Source organism: Pseudopipra pipra, chromosome 4 (genome assembly GCF_036250125.1).
Source record: "Pseudopipra pipra isolate bDixPip1 chromosome 4, bDixPip1.hap1, whole genome shotgun sequence".
NCBI lineage: Eukaryota > Metazoa > Chordata > Aves > Passeriformes > Pipridae > Pseudopipra > Pseudopipra pipra.
Genome location: NC_087552.1, coordinates 11,907,558 through 11,927,365, shown reverse-complemented (window position 1 = coordinate 11,927,365; position 19,808 = coordinate 11,907,558). Strand labels below are relative to the sequence as shown.

Sequence of the window (19,808 nt, the reverse complement as noted above, 5' to 3'; positions counted from 1 at the left end):
AGCTGGAAACCTAACACCACTAGATCCCATTCAGATTCTTTTGAATATTTTACTGCACATATCCCTTTCTAAGAGAGACCTTGTTGAAGGCGTATACTTGCTCCGTGTGCAAGTTCATTAAAAGTGTCAGCTATTTATTATAGTAATTTACAGGAAACTGCCATCAACTTCCTTGTGTACCAAAAGAGTATTCACAGACCATAACCACGAACAAGCTCTTCCTGTGTGGGGCCTTGTACAAACAAAAGTTTTCGCAGTTCTGAACCAAAGTTCAGGAACGCGAATGCTTCTGAATCCTCTCACAAAGTCTGATCCTTGAAGTTTCTCACCTCCAGTGCCCCATTTCTGATTCTTTGCTTGTGAATAATGAATTCAGGATCAGACCTTAAACCTTTCTGTGTTTCAAAGTATGTTAAGCTTTACACTAAAAGAAAACTTCTAAGGAGTGGTATCACCCAAGGGGTGAATTCTGCTCTGCTTATGCATGACAGTTGTTCTAATTCTGTTCAAGTCAGCAGTTTAAACTGCTTTGTCCTTTAAATTACAGCAATCACAAATTATTCTTGCATGAAAAATAAATACCCACGTGGACTTTGCTGGGGAAAGATAAAATGAATACAACAGTATTCTTCCCTTGTTCTGTTATTCTCCCAGTCTTGCACCTGCAGCCTGCTCTGTTGGGGCAGACACGTAGCAAATTGATTGCTGCTGGGACAGAATTAGCCCCTTCCTTCCTCCTCTTCCTGCCCCTTTGTTGAAGTCACTGGTTTTCATTAGAGACTCAAGGACACACGTGCACTCAGAACCTGTGGGCAGGCAGAACTGCTCTGATCGAGCCCCACTTCAGTCAGTGACGACAACATTATGACCAGGAACAGCCAGACAGGGCTTCAGCTCTTCGAACTCCTGACAGGAATGACAGACTTGGTCTGGGAAACACTCCCCCATGAGAGCTCCTGGGAAACATCTTCCTTTTCCTGTTTCTCTCTCTCCTTTTTTACCCCAGAAGCAGCTTTTACCATTAGAGTCAGCATATGCCACCAGGCATGTTGCAAGCCCTACTAAAGCTTTGTTCATGTGAACCTATCCTTGGTGCAACGAAACTGTATTTGACAAAAATATGCAAGTGTAACTATAATATGTACCTATATACATCTACACATATGTGAAAAACAAAAATCACAGCTACTCTTTCAGTTCAACTTCTTATCCCAGCTTATTTAGAAACCATTTACTTCTACTCCTCTAATAGTATCAAACATCTTCTCTGCAGTAGAGCAAGTACATTTATGTACTGGGTTAGGACTGTACACAGAAATGTGTAGGGCCTGTTTAGTTGGGCAAAGCAAGCAGCACGCAGTCCAGTTTGCATCTAGAACCCTACAGCCCTTAATTCCATTAACAGCAGCTGTCACATGACTACTAAAGGTTGTGATCCCTACAAGATGCACCATTAAATGCACAGAAGAGCTCTCACTGCCTTGCCCAGCAGAAGCAGCATTTGTGTACACACACTCTCAGCATCAACAATGGGCAGCCCAGCGCAGAACACTGCAGACTATAGCTCAGAAACATCAGGTCACACTGCTACTCAAACGTTCCCTGAATTAACATTGGAAGGGGAATTGGTGAAAGCATATTTTTATTATCTCACTAGAGCTGTAGGTTTTTTCTCCTTTTCTCTCTTACATTGTCATGAGAAAAAAGTGGTCCCAGTTGACACGGAAGATAAAATCCATAAGCATGCAAAGTGAGACAAAGGAATTTTAAGACTGTCACTTTTATTAGCAAGAGACAAAACTCCTAGGCTGAATGCTAACAGCTTTTTAACTTATTTCCATAATAACCATTAGCTCCCGGTGCTTTCTAAAGGTTATCAAGAACCTTGCAGGTAATTAACATCTCGCTGTATATATCTCAGTAAAACAACTAAAAATGCTAGCACATAAACAGAGACAGCAAATTATGCAACAACCTTCTACTCATAGTACTGATAATACAGAAGGTGAGCCATGTTTTATCATACACTCAAAAAGAAGGTCTATTTGCTACATTTCGGCCAACTTACCTTCCATGTGGTGACAGATCATATAAATCTAGATATCAACAGCAGGTCAAAAAGAAAAACAGCAAAGAAGCAACCCGTACTTACTTCCCAAGGTCCAGCATTGGGATGGTGAAGATGTAATACCAGACAAAGCATGCCATGTCACCTTTTTAATAGTCTTCATCATGAAAGATGTTGACTCCACCTGTTACAGTGAACAACTCTCTACAGATCAACAGTTATGTGAAAGGGATTTCCTTATGGGCATGTGAATGTTTTGTTTGTTTTGAAATAGAAAACGCAGGACCCACCTGGTTGCAGCAAGACTAGGAACAATTAATTTTTGGCCATTGCAGGCTTTAAACTGTTGTATCTTTGAACTTTTCTTAAATACTTGCTCCTAGCAGTGAACAAGACCTGTGAGTGGGCTTCCACCGACTCATGTGGGAGGAAACCCACCCTCATTGACATGCACAATATGCCCTCTGGGCAACACCACCATAATGAAAATGAAAAATGAGTAACAAACAAAAAAGTCAGAAACATAAAAAATAAACATTACATTTATTTAAATAAAAATATATACACAGTGTTCAATGGACATGGCTTACAGACAGCAATGAAACAAAAATGATAAATTCTGAAATATAAAAAGCATTGAATTGCTATCATTGTGCTTCATTTCTCTGAACAAACACAGACTGAAGCCCTGTTAATGTTACTTATACATAGCCCTGTGTGCTCCAGAATGTAAGACAGGAACATTACAAGGGACAGCTACACAAAAGGAAAACAAGTACCAAAGTAATTTGGGATTCTAGAAATTTTAAAGTCAGACTATTCATAAACAGAACAGAAATGCTGAAAACTTTTAAAGTATTTTGCATGCATGGAAAGAGTAACCAAACACCACTGCCAACAGTTAGAGATTTAAGTAAGAACAGAATGGTTCAAATCTCACCACTCCAAACCCTGCAGATCCAGGGCCTCTCTTATCACAGTCAGATTCCTCCTGTCACTCTTTCTCCCAGTCAGCACACAATCCCTGTGTTTTGTGCTTCAGCTCTTTGGAATACAAACATATTGGCTCACAAGTGACTTCTATTTTATTTACCCTGAAGTATTAAGTCTCATATCTGAGCAAATGCGAGTTTTTAAATGTTGAATCGTGAGTATCATGCTGAAATCCATGGCTGTTATATTACTTATTCAGCAGATGCTATGAGAGAAAGAGCAAATAAATGTTTGAGTGCTGCAGAGTGAAAGCTGAATGCTCTGGCAACGCAACAATCAATGTGTTGCATGACTAAGGGAAAAAAAAGCAATGTTCTAGAGACTGAAGTCTGGGATTTTTTTTTTCTCTTTCTTTTTTTTTTTTTTTCTTTCCTGTAAAAAAGCATTTGTGTGGTTTTTTGGTAAACATGCCATTTACAAGGTAAGTCTGTGTTTTAAAGAGCAGCGAATTATTTTAAAGCATTTCCATTGTAAACACCTGCTTTTAAGCTGAAAGGAAGTGAAAAGCAAGAAGCAAATTCATGTCTCATGGCATTGCCTATACAGTACACTTCTTTACAATAAAAAAAAGAGCATAGATATCAATGGTTTCAAGTTTACAATATAGCCAACTGACAGAATATATGTTTAAGACTACTAACTGATTACATACATGAATTCATACAAGTAATTGTGCTGCAGTTTTTAATGCAATTGCTTTTTTTATTACACCAGTTGATGTTCACTGCATTTTCTGCTTTTTATAAATGGACCATAGGATTTCATGAACTTGTGTTTGATCTAGAAATAAAAGTAAGTTTTTCTTGAAACTCTTAATAGGCATATTATACAGTGGGCTTCAAAATGATGTGTTGCACTTCTTTATACCTAAATTACTAGTGGAGATTTAGAATACCATTACAATTTATTCCATTGCAAATAAGTGAATTTTCATCAGGAGTGATTGATTGAGACACAGAAAGTTTGTTAATTTCCTTATTTCACTTATGTAACGGCGAAATTCAGACAGTACAAAAATTAACGTTGCAAAGGACTTCATTAAGGCTCTTTCTCAGTTAGTATTTTGTTTCAGCTGTCCTCCTAAATTATTTGATCTATATACCACAGACATTGCTAGTACTCCATCAAAATACACAACTTCACATAGACAAAAATCAGATAACATAATTAAAAATTTCTGTTTCCTAATTGCTCCATAAAAGCTGAAGTATAAACATTAACAAGAACGTGTTTTAAATTCCCCAAAAGAAGACTTCACAAAAAAAGACCTGCCTGCCTAATAATGTCAGGCCTCTGCATGTCATGTATTATGACAATATTACAATCATCTCTGAGAAAAAATTATTTAACTTTCCTTACTTTTTAGGCATTTTATACTAGCTCTCAAGTTAGACACTAGTCTGTGGTACAAAACTCCCATATAAGCATGTAATGCATTGTACAGATATTCAAAGCTATAAGCCCTTATTTCAGGATTTCTCAAGACATATCCTGATGACCTTATTTCTACAAATAATATCTTCTGTGAGTAAGACAAGATTTGGCTTTAGATGCCAGACATATCTCTGAATTTTTATCTTTTAGCCCTTGAGAACTGCTCTCCCCTCAAAGCAGATTATTTTATACCTTACAAAAGGCAAGGTATAAAGGTAAGGTAAGGTACCTTACAAACTCTCTCAAATGTTTTAAGAGAGCAGATATGGAACATATCTGCCACCACCAAAATCAGTATGCTTACCTTAACCCTTTGCAAAACAAATAATGTAGTTTGCTTATAAAAACTAGTTTGTTTAATTTTACTCCTCTGATATCCACAGTGAGCTACAAGACTGTGTTTGAGGCCCCAGGCTTGAAGCAGCTGCTACAAAGAGTAATGTAACTAATGCTCCAAGCCACGTAACTATCAACCTGCAGCAAACTTCCCTTTGATTCTTCATAAAAGGCAAACCAGAGAACCCAATAATTTTGAATCCATGATCAGCTGAAATCTCAGCTGATGGCACAGCCCTTGTCTTCATGGACTGCATCAGCAGGCTACAGCAAAACAACAAAACTTTTGAGCCTGTTTCATTACTGAGGCAATAAGGCTCTTCCAGAAGTGTTGGAACCACGTCAACACGTTTTACAAGGGTCTCGTGACCTACAATAAGATGTTCTAATCAAAAAATTTGAGTGAAAGTTTTCAGTCTTACTTAGCACAAAACTCACCCCTACTCTTCTGTAATGGCCCAAGCACAGTCAAGTTTCACTGCAGCCCACTGATGTGAGTTTAGGGGTTTTTTTCCTTAATTATTTTTAGGAAATGAGAGATTATTTCTTTTCAAAAGAACATACTGTGAGTGGCTGTTAAAACAGCCAGTCAGTGCCCATTTTTCTTCTTCCTCACCAAAAACGTGGCTTCAATGTGAAAAACATGTTCAAGACAAAAAGTAACATGGTAGGGGACAATTTAGAACCCAAGTAGGATTAAAATGCTGAGGCAAAATCTTGAAAGATTATTTTCCCGATAAGAAAATCTAGATAATTTCATATTTTGAACTTAACAAAATGCCCACGGGACTCAGATAAAGATACCCATAGTACCAACCAGTAAATACCATCCCCACGCAGACTTTGACAGGTTGTATCAGAATTTCTGTGGGAAGGCTGGCATTTTCTACTGTACACCTGTGGGGTTGCTTCAGAGATGTACGAGGAATTTATCCCTATCTCTAAACTGCCCATGCAGGGCTTTTTAAGCTAATAATAAACATGCAGATAGTGAGGGCTAGTGAGACAACCTGACAGAACAAAACATGACTTTCCTCGGAAGGTTTACATTCCATAAATCCACAAAGAAGTTTTGTACAGATCAGCTAAGTTATAGTTAAAGGCCCAAACACTAATTTATGCACACATCCAGCCATCCAATAAGTATTGCCCACTTGTACTGGTACATGACAAGAAAAAAAATCAAGGTGTTATGTTCTTATCTGTCTGAGCTTATCTGTGATGCAATGCCAACTCTTCTGACATATATTGAAGTAATACATTATGAGAACAAGGAAGTAACTAGTGACAGCACATTATATAATAGAAATAAAAAACTAATGCAACAAAACACTATTTACATTGCCTACTTTACTTTGATAAGAAAAGTTCCAATTAGTTAATATATTGTATAGGTGAATTTCTGGCTCCACTGAAGTCATTAATTAGTAGAACAAGGATCTCTTTCAGATGTTTTCCTAGAAGCCCCAAAGCTTAATCTTGCAAATATACAAGATGGATTTAATCTTAGCTATATGATAGATCATTTCCAAGTGATCACCCAAACAGAATTTGCAGAAATGAGCTCTTAAATTCTTACTACTACAGTTACAGATTTATACCTAGTAATGGGTATTAATGGATTAAAAAGAACAAATTATAAGTCATGGTTTATCAAGATTTCTTTGACTTCCATAGGAGTAAGGAAACATTAACTTCTTTATCCATGGCAATTACAATTTCCTACAGATGCTCAAATTCCCAGGGCAGTTACATTAAGATAAATTTCTCATACTTCTGCTTTAGATATGAAAATTAATGTAATGACATAAGGGTCAGTTATACTTAGGGTCAGTGAATACTTAGGCGTTTTAAGTTGTATTTCTCTCTGGGAGTCTGAAGAAGGTAATAAATAGATACAATTAGAAAACACATGTTCTTTGCAAGACAAATTTCAGGACTAACACAAACTGGCAGAGCATTAACACTAATTTTTAAAGCTGATGGTTCTTCATCCTAGAGTGTCTACCTGCAGCATTACAAATCTGATATAAATCATCTGCAGTGGTTAACTAGTCCTAATACAGGAGTTTACTCATAACTATAAAATTTATTTTAGGCTCTGTGATAACATACGTTTTTATAGCCTAAAGATATATTAACTCCTGTATATACAACTAATTTTCCCTACTACTAAAGCAAATTTACTTTTAAGGGTTTACAGTAAATGGGAGGTCAAATTCAGGTCACCTTACTTGTAGAATGAATCCCCTTGATTTCAGTGTGATTTATCTGAAAGTGAAATAAGTGGAATTTGGCTGTGGTACAGAAAGCCAAGAATGACACATCCAAATGAACTGCAGGGAATCAGAATGGAATTACTGAAATTACAGGCTGCAATTACTAAAAACATATTATGTAAAGAAGCTAAATGTAATTACCAAAATTATATTTATCCCAGATATTAGCATTAGCATCTTTCATAAACATTTCTGTGAAGGATTTAATTAGTGATCAAGACCTCAGTGCTCTGCTGGTTCCAGAAAACACCATTTCCAGCAGTAAGAGACCCCTTAAATCAAATATCAGGTTTTGGTTTGGAGTCAGAATGCCACCTTCCAGATTGCTAACCTCAGTTCCTAGAGCAAATGCCATTTCCCTTTTTTAATCCTCATCAAACGACCCAAAAAACTATTTCCAGCTGGCTTATGAGTCATGTTGAGCTTCAGCTTCACAAAGATAAGTTGAATATATTTGATTTTGAGAATATCCAGTCCATTGCTTTTTCATGGTATTTTAGTTCATATCGACTAACCAGAGTTATTTTAATGTAAAATGATAAAACCTGGTAAAAATAACACCTCAACTGGTTATACATTGCCAATTAATACGTCATAAACAACGGTTGTTATATTCACTAATTAGCATGATGTATGTTCCTGATTACACTTTTGTTAAACTTAGGTGTCAGCTTTTCCATATGTCCCTTCTGGAGGTCTGTAGTACTTTGGGAAAGCCATCAGCTGTATCATGTTGAATGCATACTTTCTGCATTTGACATTCTTCAGTACATTCTCTATGCGGCATCCTTCTCTAGTGAAAGGGGGAAAAAGTACAACTTCATGAAACACAGAATAAATAAATATGCTTTATTTGTTCATTGCAGAGTTTCAGCAACAGTTGAAGTAAAAATAACAAAGATTCAACTCTACATTTTTGTTTTCCACAAGTGATGATACATCTTACAAAATTAAATCCAAGGCCAGGCCCAGTACAGTTATTGCCCTCAGAAATAGGTGATAAGATTTTCCATCCCCCCTAATATATTTGCCCTTGAGGTTTAAAGTTTAGTAAAAAAAAAATTAAATACTTTAATGATACATTTTGTTCTAATTCCAGAAATATATTTGACTTTTAAATCTTTTCATACTTTTTTTTTCAATTTGTTTGCTATATATGTGCGAGAATACATTGCCCTAAAAATGCGCATTCTAGGAATAAGGCATTTTATTAAGTCTGGCCCTAGAGATTTGAGAAGGAAAGTTTCATCTCTGTTTCATTTCCTGTATGTTCAGCTTTGCAATGAAAAAAAGAAAAAAAAAAGAGAGAATGGCTTCTCAAACAGCCAAATCCACCTCTCTGTTTTATAAAGGAAGGATGTTCGTTCACATACAGTACAAAAGTCACAAGTGCCAAAGTGGTGCATCAAGACATAAACAGGACTTTGTTAAAAAGAATATAAAAGTGTCTCGAAAGCAAAAGCAACTAAAGCAACAATTACAAACAGGTTAATTTCATTACAAAACAAAACCGATGCTATTCCATTTAGTTACTCTACAGAAAGGGGTTAGTTGTGGCAAAGTAATAATCATTCATTGAACAAAACCAATCCCATCAGCTAGTAACGACAAAAAAAACACAATGAAAGTTAAGTCTCACAAACCACTGCCCTGCCATATTTGTCTAGGGGTTAGTTTGTGTTGTGCAAATTCACTTTTAATATTTTTTTTTTTTTTGTCAGACTAATTACTCTGGAAAGAGGGGTTCAAGCATTCAGGATTCCACATATTCTATACAGTGACGGCATCGTAAGTGCGCTTTCTTTGCGCTAATTACAGTGGGAAAGCTTTACCATGAACAGAAAGAGCAAACCAATTCACTCAATGCATAGTATACTTCTTAGAGTTAAGAAAAAAAAAGAACGAAAACACAGTACATTTCAGACATTTGCATCTTAAAGATGAATCCTTGGGGTCTGAGATTGTAGAAATATTAACAACATAATTCCTCTTTCTAAAGTTAGTTTGTTGCTGTTTGTAGAAAAGAAAGGAACACAAGTGAAGTTTATTGATATTTGGCTAATAGCAAAGCAAGACTTAAAATAAGCCACACAACCAGCAAGTGTGAGCTGACAAGCAGCAAGGCGACAGGATAGAAGTGTCGAGAAGTTGGCTTGTTATCAGTTAGACAGCCTGTTTCGGGATCATCCGATTCATTCAGTGCTCCCTGGGTTTGTCTGCTGTTAAACAGGGGAAGTTAGGAACAGATAGAACAGCATTTAAACAGCAAAGAAAGCCAACACGTAGGTATTTTGACAAAGTGAAACTACATAGCCATTTTGAAGAAATAGGTTTATGCTAAGTACTTCCAACATATTTATTTTGTTCTCCAGCTGACACAGGAAGCATGATGACTAGGTGGCTAATATGATATTAAGTCTGCTAGGAGCCTCAGAGTAGTATTCACAAGTTAACATTAAATAACTTGAGATGAACTATACTATCACTAAAATGAACACACACACCAAACAGAAATGAAATTAGGAAGTTGGAAAAAAACAAAAGTTAAGGAAGCAAAGAAAAAAAGATCATGAATATGCCACAATGCAAAAAATAGTGTCTCCGTGGTGTTCACAGGCTTTTCAGTCCTGCTTCATTATCTGTTAGGAAGTTTTTTGGCAGAAATAAAAAGGGCACACACTCTCCTTTGAAAGAATGAACAGCTATTCTAAAATCGTTTTAAATTGACTTCAAAAATTCATCAGTGCTGGTGACTCTGTTCTGAAGTCAACAGCAGCTCTTTTCATTTAAAGGCCTGCACTTACATTCCTGTGGGTAAATTAACTTGTAACCTCTTCAGTCAAGTCAGGGAGAAACTAATCTGCTTACAGCAAAGTTGTGCTGTCACTGTCCTACCAGAGCAGCAGGGATACTTTCACTGCCAATCTTTTCTACTGTAGTCTTGGCAGCTTCTCTACAAGTAGAATTACACATACTTCAACTACACCACCTCAGTGCCTCTGAACAGTACTTGCATACACTCAGGAGTCCTGCTTATAGACTTCCTTTGGGCAGTAAAGACTGGTAAGATCTTTGTTTTTCATTTGCTATGAATATCCTGTGATGAAAAGATAACTTTGCCATTTTTCTCTGTGGACCTGAGAAGATCAAAATATATAAGATTACCACACAGTGCTTTTCCAGAAGCACATGTCCCAGGTATGCTCTTTTTTTCAAGAAAGAAAATGCTGCCAGACATAAAGAGGCCGTAGGAAAGTAAAGATAATATCTCACAGTCCCAGGTAAAATAAGAAGGGTATATTGAAAACAGCAGCAGTTACTTCATCTTACAGAAAGCCTGCTTTGCTGACTTGTGTATTACAAGGCAACGTTGAGTTCCTTGAGTTTGGATAGCAAGAGAGGTACAAGAACTGCATTTACAATTTCCTTTTTAAGCAAACCTCCTGTAATAATTTCTTAATTTCATCCTTTGCTTTGAACATTCAACCTGTATGTTACACTAACAAAGAGGATAACACATACTATTTTAAATAGCAAAATAAAACATAAAAATCCCTATTATTTGCCCCTAGGTCAAAGCAATTACTGGTGGTGGTGTGTCTGCTGCTTTTGGTCTGCAGATTTCAGGTGTTTGTGGATAGAACCTGGGCAAAACTCAAACTGTATTGTAGACAAAATTCCCTCAGAAACTGTCAAGGAATTAATCTAACTGCATGTTATGCTGACTTTGTCAACACTGAAATAAATAATTCTGTGTTTTGTATCAGACTGCTTCAGTCAATGCCTTTGTCCTAGAGTCCACCCCCAGAACCTTCTTTCCTCTTCTGCTCACAGTGATGATGTTACCATTTGTGATCAGTTGTATTGCTCTCTGTTAACGTTCTCCTTTATCATGTATTTCTATGTGCTTTTAAAAACATGCTGCCTGCTGATTTTCCTTCATAATCTCTACAGGATCCCACAAATCTGCCTCTTTGATCCTTTTGCACTGCGCACTCACCCCTTTTCTACTCCTCAAGGTAAGCCTGCTGGTTTCAGCTTACCCCCATCATGCCCACAACTGAGAGCTCTAGCTCAAGCCTCAGTCCCATCCCTTCCTTCCCAACCACAGAGTCCAGGTGCTTTTGGTTTGTTCCCTGGGTGTCTTCCATTACAGACATCATATGTGTGCCTACGGCAGAGAGGATGCAAAGACCAAACTCTTTTTCCCTCTGGAAAAATCCATCTAGGCAGCAATAAAGTTGAGCATTCACTAAGTTTGCACAACCACTGCATTAACCACCATTGGGTATGTCAATCTGGAGAGCCTCAGCTTTGCAAGCCAGTGGTTTATTCTGAGCAGGCTGAGTTACACACTTACAGGTTGCCCCTACAGGGATGAACCCCCCCTACTTCTGTGGTGTGCCTTGTTCTGTTGTGCTCCACATCTCACTGACAGCGTGACTGTCTTCTACCTACCTTGCCACAAATCCTATTAGCATCAGTAAGATTTACGCAGGTGTAATGATGGAAATACAGATAAAAGCCACTTGTTCTATGATTTTTTTTTCAATAGAAAAGCCTACAGTACATTTGTTCTTTTGATATGCTGAAAAGAATGATCAGTGTTTCTTAACATAAAAAGTTCTATCTTCCCCCTAGGAAAACGACAGTGAACAGCTGATGCACAGGGACTTCTGTTCCACAAATTAGTCACATCATTCTATGCATGATTCAATAAGACATGCTCAAAATAGAGCAAGAGGATCTAACTCCATTATTAGCTACCTAGGAACAGGCTGAGCAGAATAGCTAAACATGCTTTTAATTTAAGAGGAATATTTGATTATGGTCAGATGCCTTGCTAAGTTCTGCTAATATTTCTCAATGCACTGCAGTAACAATGTCTTCAAAGACACCTCCTAAAGTGTTCTCCCCAGTGACTAATGCACAGAGTTAAACAAAGCAAGGCCCTACACCCAGCTGCCAGGAGCACAACGTTGCTTCCCCTGGCTCATCAAAACCTGTGGAAGTTTTACTGCAAACAGCGTGAATCCCACTGGATTGATTTGGCTTCTGACAGACAGCACAACCAGAACAGAGTTCTATATGTTAGGGTGTGAAGTTATAGCCACAGTTTTGGATGTTCTCTCCATCACAAACCATACTCTAATAGCTCTGAACTCACACCAAAGGGAAGGGAGAAGATTCACGAAATATGCAGCAAGTCTTTATTTCACAAACACACATAATTTTAGGAGGAATAGTGAAAGCTTCTAAGTCTGTAACATCTGGAGTCACGAACACCCCTCTAGCCTACCATACTATTTTTATTCATTTACTTTCAAATTGTTCATTTGAGAATTACAACACAGCACAAATACGTCGTACAAGCCAAGGGTGCTTTAAGTTAATGATGATATAACCATTTCAGCCTGCCTTCTATCTCACTTCATGTTTTATCATCTTAAACTCCTATTGGGATAATGCTGCATGCCTATCAAATGAGACAAAGGCAAAACAGCAGGTATTTTCTGTTGGTTTTAAATTCAGATGATAAATTGTTTGAATCTCAAAGCAGTGAAGCAGAGACAATGAAAATGGTGTGAGGAAAAAAGCCTCTCAAGTCCTTATAGAGTCAAATACACGTACAAGGGCACATTCTGGCTTTTGATTATGTCACACTGACATCCCTGTACAAGACTTTTGGAAGAGGTGCATTTTCACACTTTAGGTTATGCTTCTCTTGTTAGAACTCTTCCAGCTCCAGCTATTAGTGATACAGGAAAAGGTAAAGCGTTCTAAAGCAGTTCTTCAGGTAGAATATATAGGCAGCTTTCTATTGACAAGGATCCCACGTGCTAGTGGTGACTTCAGTCTGCATTCATGTCCTACTGCATGTGTGCTTCATGGGAACTTTCCTTTTTTTGCAGACAGATTCAAGCAAGCACTTTCTAGGCCTGCTGGGCTTTCCTTGTCAAACCCCAGTGCTGACATAGGAAAACAGCAAAAGTGAGAGGCTTCTCTTGAATCCCATCCCACAATAGCAGCAGAGATGTTTCTTCAAATAGAAATGAGTTTTAACAGTTCTCGATCCTACACAACTTTGCTTACTTACCCATTGTTTTCATTTCAAGACAGTCAAATCCATAACTTTCAAAAAGCAGCTTCTCTAAAGAAGTTTTTGGAGTGAAAGCAGCTTTATTTCTACATTTTTACATGTTACTGCGATTCAGTGAAACGCTTCAGAGAAAAATCAACTGTTTTAACGTGCAGGACTACAGTTCTAGAAGGTAGCCTTAACTTTTTCCAAAGAGAAAAGGTGGGATCCTTGTGAATATCTCCTAGCCTTTATGAAGCTGCTGGACTATAACATCTAGAAGAATAAAACATGATTCAGAAGGAAATAAACAGGTCTCAGCCTAGTCCTAAAGGATTTCTGTATGAGAGCAGAGCTCGGATAAAACATACAAAGGAATATTGGGCAACAAAATTTTATGTTGAAAAATGAAGCTGATACAATAAAACCTCCAACAATTTGTAAAAAATAAAAAAAATGTTTTTGTGTTATTTCAAAATGGAAGATATAGGAAGGGGACCAGCAGAGAAATTTTCTATATCAACAAGCTTTAGAATTATTCTTTTTCTGATGCATGTTGTTGAAAATAACTCACAATTTTTTCCTCAAATCTACACGGCATTAAATAAAGCAAAAAATGCTAGAAATCAATTTTTGCTGCTTATGTGATCCTATAATCTTGGTTCAAAAAACACAACCACTATTGCTGAAACTAGTGAGCAGTCTCAGATCTAAGAACACTGAGGAATTCAGTGACTTGGAGACAGCTCCTGTTTAAACATACCAACAAACTAAAGAATGTAATCTGTTTATCAAATTGTCATACTAACACCCCCCCTTCCTGTTTTACCTTTTGTACTGCAAATTTTTTCCTTATTCTTTTAGCTTGTGCTTGGCATCCTGTATTTCCGTACTCCTTTCTTGTTTCCCTTGTTTGGTTATAACACATTACTTTCCTGGTGGATTATTTAGGAAATAAAAAGGAAAGCACATCATATAACATGAGGTTTGACCACTGACTTTGACCAAGGAGCAGAATCATGATGTAGTCACAGTGATATGACACCTAGATCTTGAAAAACAGCTAATGTACAGTAACTCAGTTTTTTGAGCTCACAACTATACCACTATTACTATGGGTTCTCAGTCTGTCCATTTTGAAGAGGTGGCCAGAAACAGCAGGGTTACTGGAGGCTCAGCTGTGGACAGGGTACAGATTTTAAGCACTGCTATGGACGGGCCACAATGGTTCAGTAAGAAGCAACAGATTAATAAACACACTATCTTGCAGTAGGATTTCGTAAGAGGCAAGGAGACACTTGGTCTTACAGCCACACAACCACATCCAGGAAAACCCTATTGTCTTACGTGATCACATTGACAGATAGGGTTTCTTTGGAAGGAATGCTCAAGTCAAAATTCTATTTACACAGTTGCTCTTTCCCTCTGCTACTTACTTATGTGTTCTCCTTGAAGACAAAATAACCATGAAAGTGCAAATTTCCAGCCTATTTTATCATCTTAGCTGTTTTGGGATTTCCCAGGGAAAGTGAAAGAGAGGCACACCCTGCACCTGCAGGCAACAGAACAGCACAAATCACTCCAGCGTTGGCCTATGGAAACATCTCCCTGAAATCCTGCTCTTTCCTGAAAGTTGTCAAGTCTTCCAGATAGAACCAGGTACTCACAATTTATTGTATGTCTTCTCTAGATTAAGAGTAAGACATCAAATTAATTCTGAGATAAAATAGGAAAATATCCATACTTCAAAAAAAAAAAGCCACAAAAACACATGCTTACCTATTCTTTACTAGTAAGCAATGACAAAACATTAGAGCACCATTTGTTTGTTCACACGATTACAGTTAAAAATAACAAAAATAGTTCCCAAGTTAGGCATTTTATTATTTAACAAAACTAGAGAACATAGCTAGTGCTTGATTACTGTTTGGCATACAATAAATTTCCTGGAAAAAACAGTGCAGGACATCAGATTGTACCTGATAGTTTCAGACCAAGAAGATGGAAGGTCAAAGAGAAATCTATTTTGACTTCTCGTTTATGAAAGCAATTCCTGTTTCATTATTGTCCTACATTAGAGAAAGTCAAAGAAAAAATGCTGAAATACTAAACTCTAGGTTAAACATGTTTAATTTGTTTAGATAGCATTTCAGACAGATCTGAAAATAAAAAAAAAAACCACCCAGAAAAATTTCCAGTTTGGCTCATTCTGTCACAAAGTTGTTGGTCTACCACAGAGTAAACCCCCTACTGTTTGTCTGTGTTTAGACATATTGTATGTTTTGTAACATACAATTAGTTCTGATGAATACATGAAAAGGCAGTTTCAAGGTTTATATCTACTATGCATAAAACATATGCATAATATGAAAACATATTTGACAAGATAGATTTCCACCAGTGCTAATCCCAGCACGTCAGAAATCTCTGCAGATCACAGAAGAATTAATATTTTCCTTTGTGACTGATAAAGAATGGCTGCAAGAATGTTCCCCCCCCCCCCCCAACCATTAAGAGTAACTATGTGGTAAAAAGTAACATTGATGAAATTCATATAGTGAAAACATTATATATATATATAAGATCCAGTTAGAATCAGAATCCATTTTCATCACCGGTGTGTTTAAGACACCTACATTAGCAGTTTAAATCTACCCTCAGCAACTCCTCATCGCTGCAGTTGAACAGCAAAATCAAGTTGACTTTATGTGCCTACATCCCCTTATCTGCCAAAATGGACAACCAGATGCCATCACCTGGGAACAGTCCCTTGGTCCTGCCAACTCCCAGATTGTCCTGGAACCACCTGAGAGTGCACTAAAATCTGCCAAAATCAGGCCAGGAAATGTTTAACAATTTCACTGTGTAAAATCCCTAAGATCATGTTCTAGAATCTATCCCCAGTGGTTTTTAATTTACAAGTGTGGGCAGAGGCTTCAAGTCCTGCAAAGTCATTCTCCTGACTGTGCGAGAGATTAGCTACAGAACTGAGAAGCGATGGGTTTGCAGGAGAGATTCTTTACCTATCAACAGAGCTGAGCGGTTTTGGAAACATGATTTTAACCTCTATTATACTTCAAGCAAAGGATTTGCTGTTTCGTTTTGCTATTTACCAATAGTGCTGTGCAGTATTACACGTCAATTCTACAAAGGTTTCTCTTTCTATCAAAAAATACAGTTCTAATAATCTTCCTAGACACTCTTCTATAAAGTATTAGGATTACATATATATGGGAAATTCTCAGGACAAAACTGCAAAATCTTTCCTGACAAACTTCTCCTGCAAGGCTTGTCCAGTGTACAAGCAACATTAAAGCAAATATGATCTATGTCTCTGTGCAGGAAAACAACCAAACTAGAAACCATAGGTTTTACCTTCAGGTAAATTCTGAATATCCATGACATTTCCCTTCCATAAGGTTATGGTATAGTATAATTGGCTAGTGAGTCACATTGATTTCCAGTCTGTTTCTGTCATAGCAAGGAACTTTTACTAAGGATGTGATTATACATTTAGCTCACACAGCACAGTGAAACAGAAACCCATGATAAATTCTCTCTTTCATAATAATCAGGTTTAAATACACTCTGTTGACCATGAAAAAAAAAATCTTCATGAATCATCCCTTTTCTTTTGGCAAAGATTTTTTTTAAGTCTTTTTCCCCACGGTGAGGACAAGTGGCAAAGCTGATTTAAGAGGCAGAAAGGGCTTGCTGTACAAGTAAACAGTCATGCATGAAGAATGATGTTTAAAATCTGACATTAATTTTTAGATGTTCAAATCTGTGGGTAGGATGATGAAATTAGGGTCAGGGAACTGTTGGTGTAAACAAAGGATTGCTTAATCTATGGCGAATTTGTAATTTGGGTCATTTTAAGTGAGGAAGGTGTTGAACAGCAGTAACTATAAACTGGAATGCTGTAACTCATTGGTTTTAACCTGCAGCTTCAGCTTGAGATATACAAAAGGAGGAATGTGACTGCTTCTGATTAATGACACCAATACACATAATCTCTTCATGGGATTAAGCAATGTGTGAGTCATAAACCACAGGCAAGACCTGAAAACTACTATTCCATTTCAATTAAATAATGCCAGTTCATTACTTACTTTCAAAACACACTCATACAATTTTTTAAAAACACATTAACGGCTTGAGATCTGATCTGTTCCGATCCCAGCTGTTCTTTGAGCACCAGTACCACACGCAGTACATGGGTATATTAATACAAGGGGAATTAGTGCACATGTAGATTCCCCAATCGCAAAAAAAAATGCAGCTAAATCTGATTTTAGCTGGTACCAGGAACAAAAAATGCAGCCCTACTTAGGTTAGGTAGGCAGCTAACCAAAACAACCTATCCAAAAATGCACTGATTGGGATGCAGACTGTAGTAACTTGGAGATTGCATCCCAACAGTCCAATCAATAAACCACCTTCTCTTTAGAAAACTGATTTTAAGAGAACCTTACAAAATGCCAGCAAAATTCTTTTTGAATGCCAAACACACCATGTTTTCCATGCTTCCCTCCGAGCAAATGACAAGACTGGCTAAAATTCTTATGAAGTGCCTTGAATGCATTCTGTTAATGGGTAGTATGTAGAGACTTTGAGGAACAAACCCTTTCTATGGGAAATTAAGAGAAAAGATATGACTGTTTTGTCTTTACTTGTTTTATTTTAGTATCTATTTAGAAGACCACCAAAGTTTTTGGAGCCTGTTCTCAGGAGGAAGCACTCCTCTTTCCCAAGTACCAAGGAGGACTGAAGCTGAAATCTTATAATCAATATATTTGAATACAAGCTTCTTCTCTTTGTTTGTTGTGGCTACTCACATTTGTAAAGAAATTTTTTAGTTGAATGCTACTGCAGATTTCTTAGTAAGTTCATCATATCTCAGAGAGAGAATATTAGCACAGACTGTCAATTTTTAAGCAAAAAGAGGACTGCACTGATGGAGAGAGTGAAGAGATGAAATCTCATACTGTTTTGCCCCTAATATCAGGAAAAAATGACTTTTGGAAGATTTGAGACCACTAAAGACTAAAGATTCAATAAGCCATCTGTTTACCTCCTGCATCATTAAGTCTTTGCCAGCAGCAAGGAGTAAATAAATTATAGCACAGGTGCAAATATTTTTCTCTCTATAATAATGCTACATCTTTCTTACTGTTAGAAAGAACTGAAGGACATGGTTTTTGCTCAGTGCAGCCACAGTAATTCACAGTTTGCCAAAGATCAAAGGTGCAGCTCTCAGAATAGGGTCTATGAACTATGGTCAGGACTCCCTGAACAGGAGAGGAGTTCACTACACTGTCAGTATCACTTAATGATGAGCCAAGTGCCAATTTACTTCCTGATCTGGATTGAACAATCAGATACATACCATTTTTACTCTTTTTTATCATTTTTCTCTGTATTTTAGACTGTGTTGTCTCTAATACACAATCACTGGTGAGGAAATGTTCTCACCAGAGTTACCGCTACAATGCCTTGGGAATAACTACAGAAGTCCACCAATTCCCTAAACTTTGGAGTCACTGGGACACAGATATTCTAAGTATAAATGTTCCCAAGAATATGTTCAGCAAGCTATTGATGCAACTGCAAAGCAGTACAGCAGTGGGGCTTTCCACCAATGGTAGTAATAGCAATCACTTGCAAGAAGAAGGCATGCTATTTTAAGAATGCCTGTAATTGGGAAAAGAGGGTGTTTTACTATGAAAAATACAAAACATTTTTCCAAACAAAATTGGAAACTTCCATGATTTTGTGGAAAACCTGAAGAAGCAGCAAGCCAGTAGCAATATTGGAGTATTTCCTTCCTTCCTTCCTTCCTTCCTTCCCTCCCTCCCTCCCCAGGATGAGACACAGAAGGTAACAAGTGTATAAATCTTCCCTCACTGAGATGGTGGAGAGTTATCTCTGTCTACAGTGCATTTTTCTACTCTATTATGTTCACTAGTTATCTTCCATGCTGGAAGGAAAACAGTTTAAGAAACATTTCATTGTTTCATCATTTCATGGTGCTTCCATTTTAGATAAACATTGCTCCAATTTTGCAGAACCCCCCTGTCTTTGGAAATAACTTCAGTGTTCTTAGAACACAACATTGAATGAGATTATGCTGCAGGCAATTTCAGCACCTCCAATTTTACACTCTCTTTATAAGAATTGCAGTTCTCAACACAGTCAAGTCTGACTCACATTATATCCTGGTATCACTCATGTTTCTGCTCATGTTTTCACTAGGAAAAACAGGAACACTTGTTCACATGCCTCAGGTGTTTGAGCCAGAGGCTCATACGAAAATCTACAGTGCACACAGGTTGTTAATTAGAAACATTTCATCCTTCCCAAATTCCTGTTAGAATGTCAGGCCATAAGGAATTCTGCTTCCTTTTTAACATCTAATAAATGGCAATATCCTTCAATTATGTTGTAACCACACTCATCCCACGTTAACTTGGGAATGATACTGCATTTCCAGGTAGGTAAGAAGTGTCAGCACTCACAGTCCTCTCTAGGACTTGCTCATGGCCAATGGACTATGAAAAAGCACAGCCACCATACAAAAAAAAGTCTGAGCAGGCTGCTGCTCTCCTTGTTTTTTAGT

At 37.4% G+C, this 19,808-nt stretch overlaps 1 protein-coding gene across 7 annotated transcripts in view; it reads right to left on the bottom strand.

The window, feature by feature from the left end:
* Nucleotides 1-2,583: 2,583 nt before the first annotated feature.
* Nucleotides 2,584-19,808, bottom strand: part of INPP4B (inositol polyphosphate-4-phosphatase type II B) — a 332,585-nt gene continuing 315,360 nt past the window's right edge. For 4 of the 7 annotated variants that reach the window (XM_064651566.1, XM_064651565.1, XM_064651568.1 and 1 more), the window contains one exon: nucleotides 7,946-9,329. In XM_064651566.1, the coding sequence (XP_064507636.1) occupies nucleotides 9,155-9,329 (175 nt within the window). In that variant the 3' untranslated portion in view covers nucleotides 7,946-9,154. Of the gene's footprint in view, nucleotides 7,904-7,945; nucleotides 9,330-19,808 lie in introns of those variants that run through there. The other 3 variants (XM_064651562.1, XM_064651563.1, XM_064651561.1) reach the window with 3 other exon arrangements.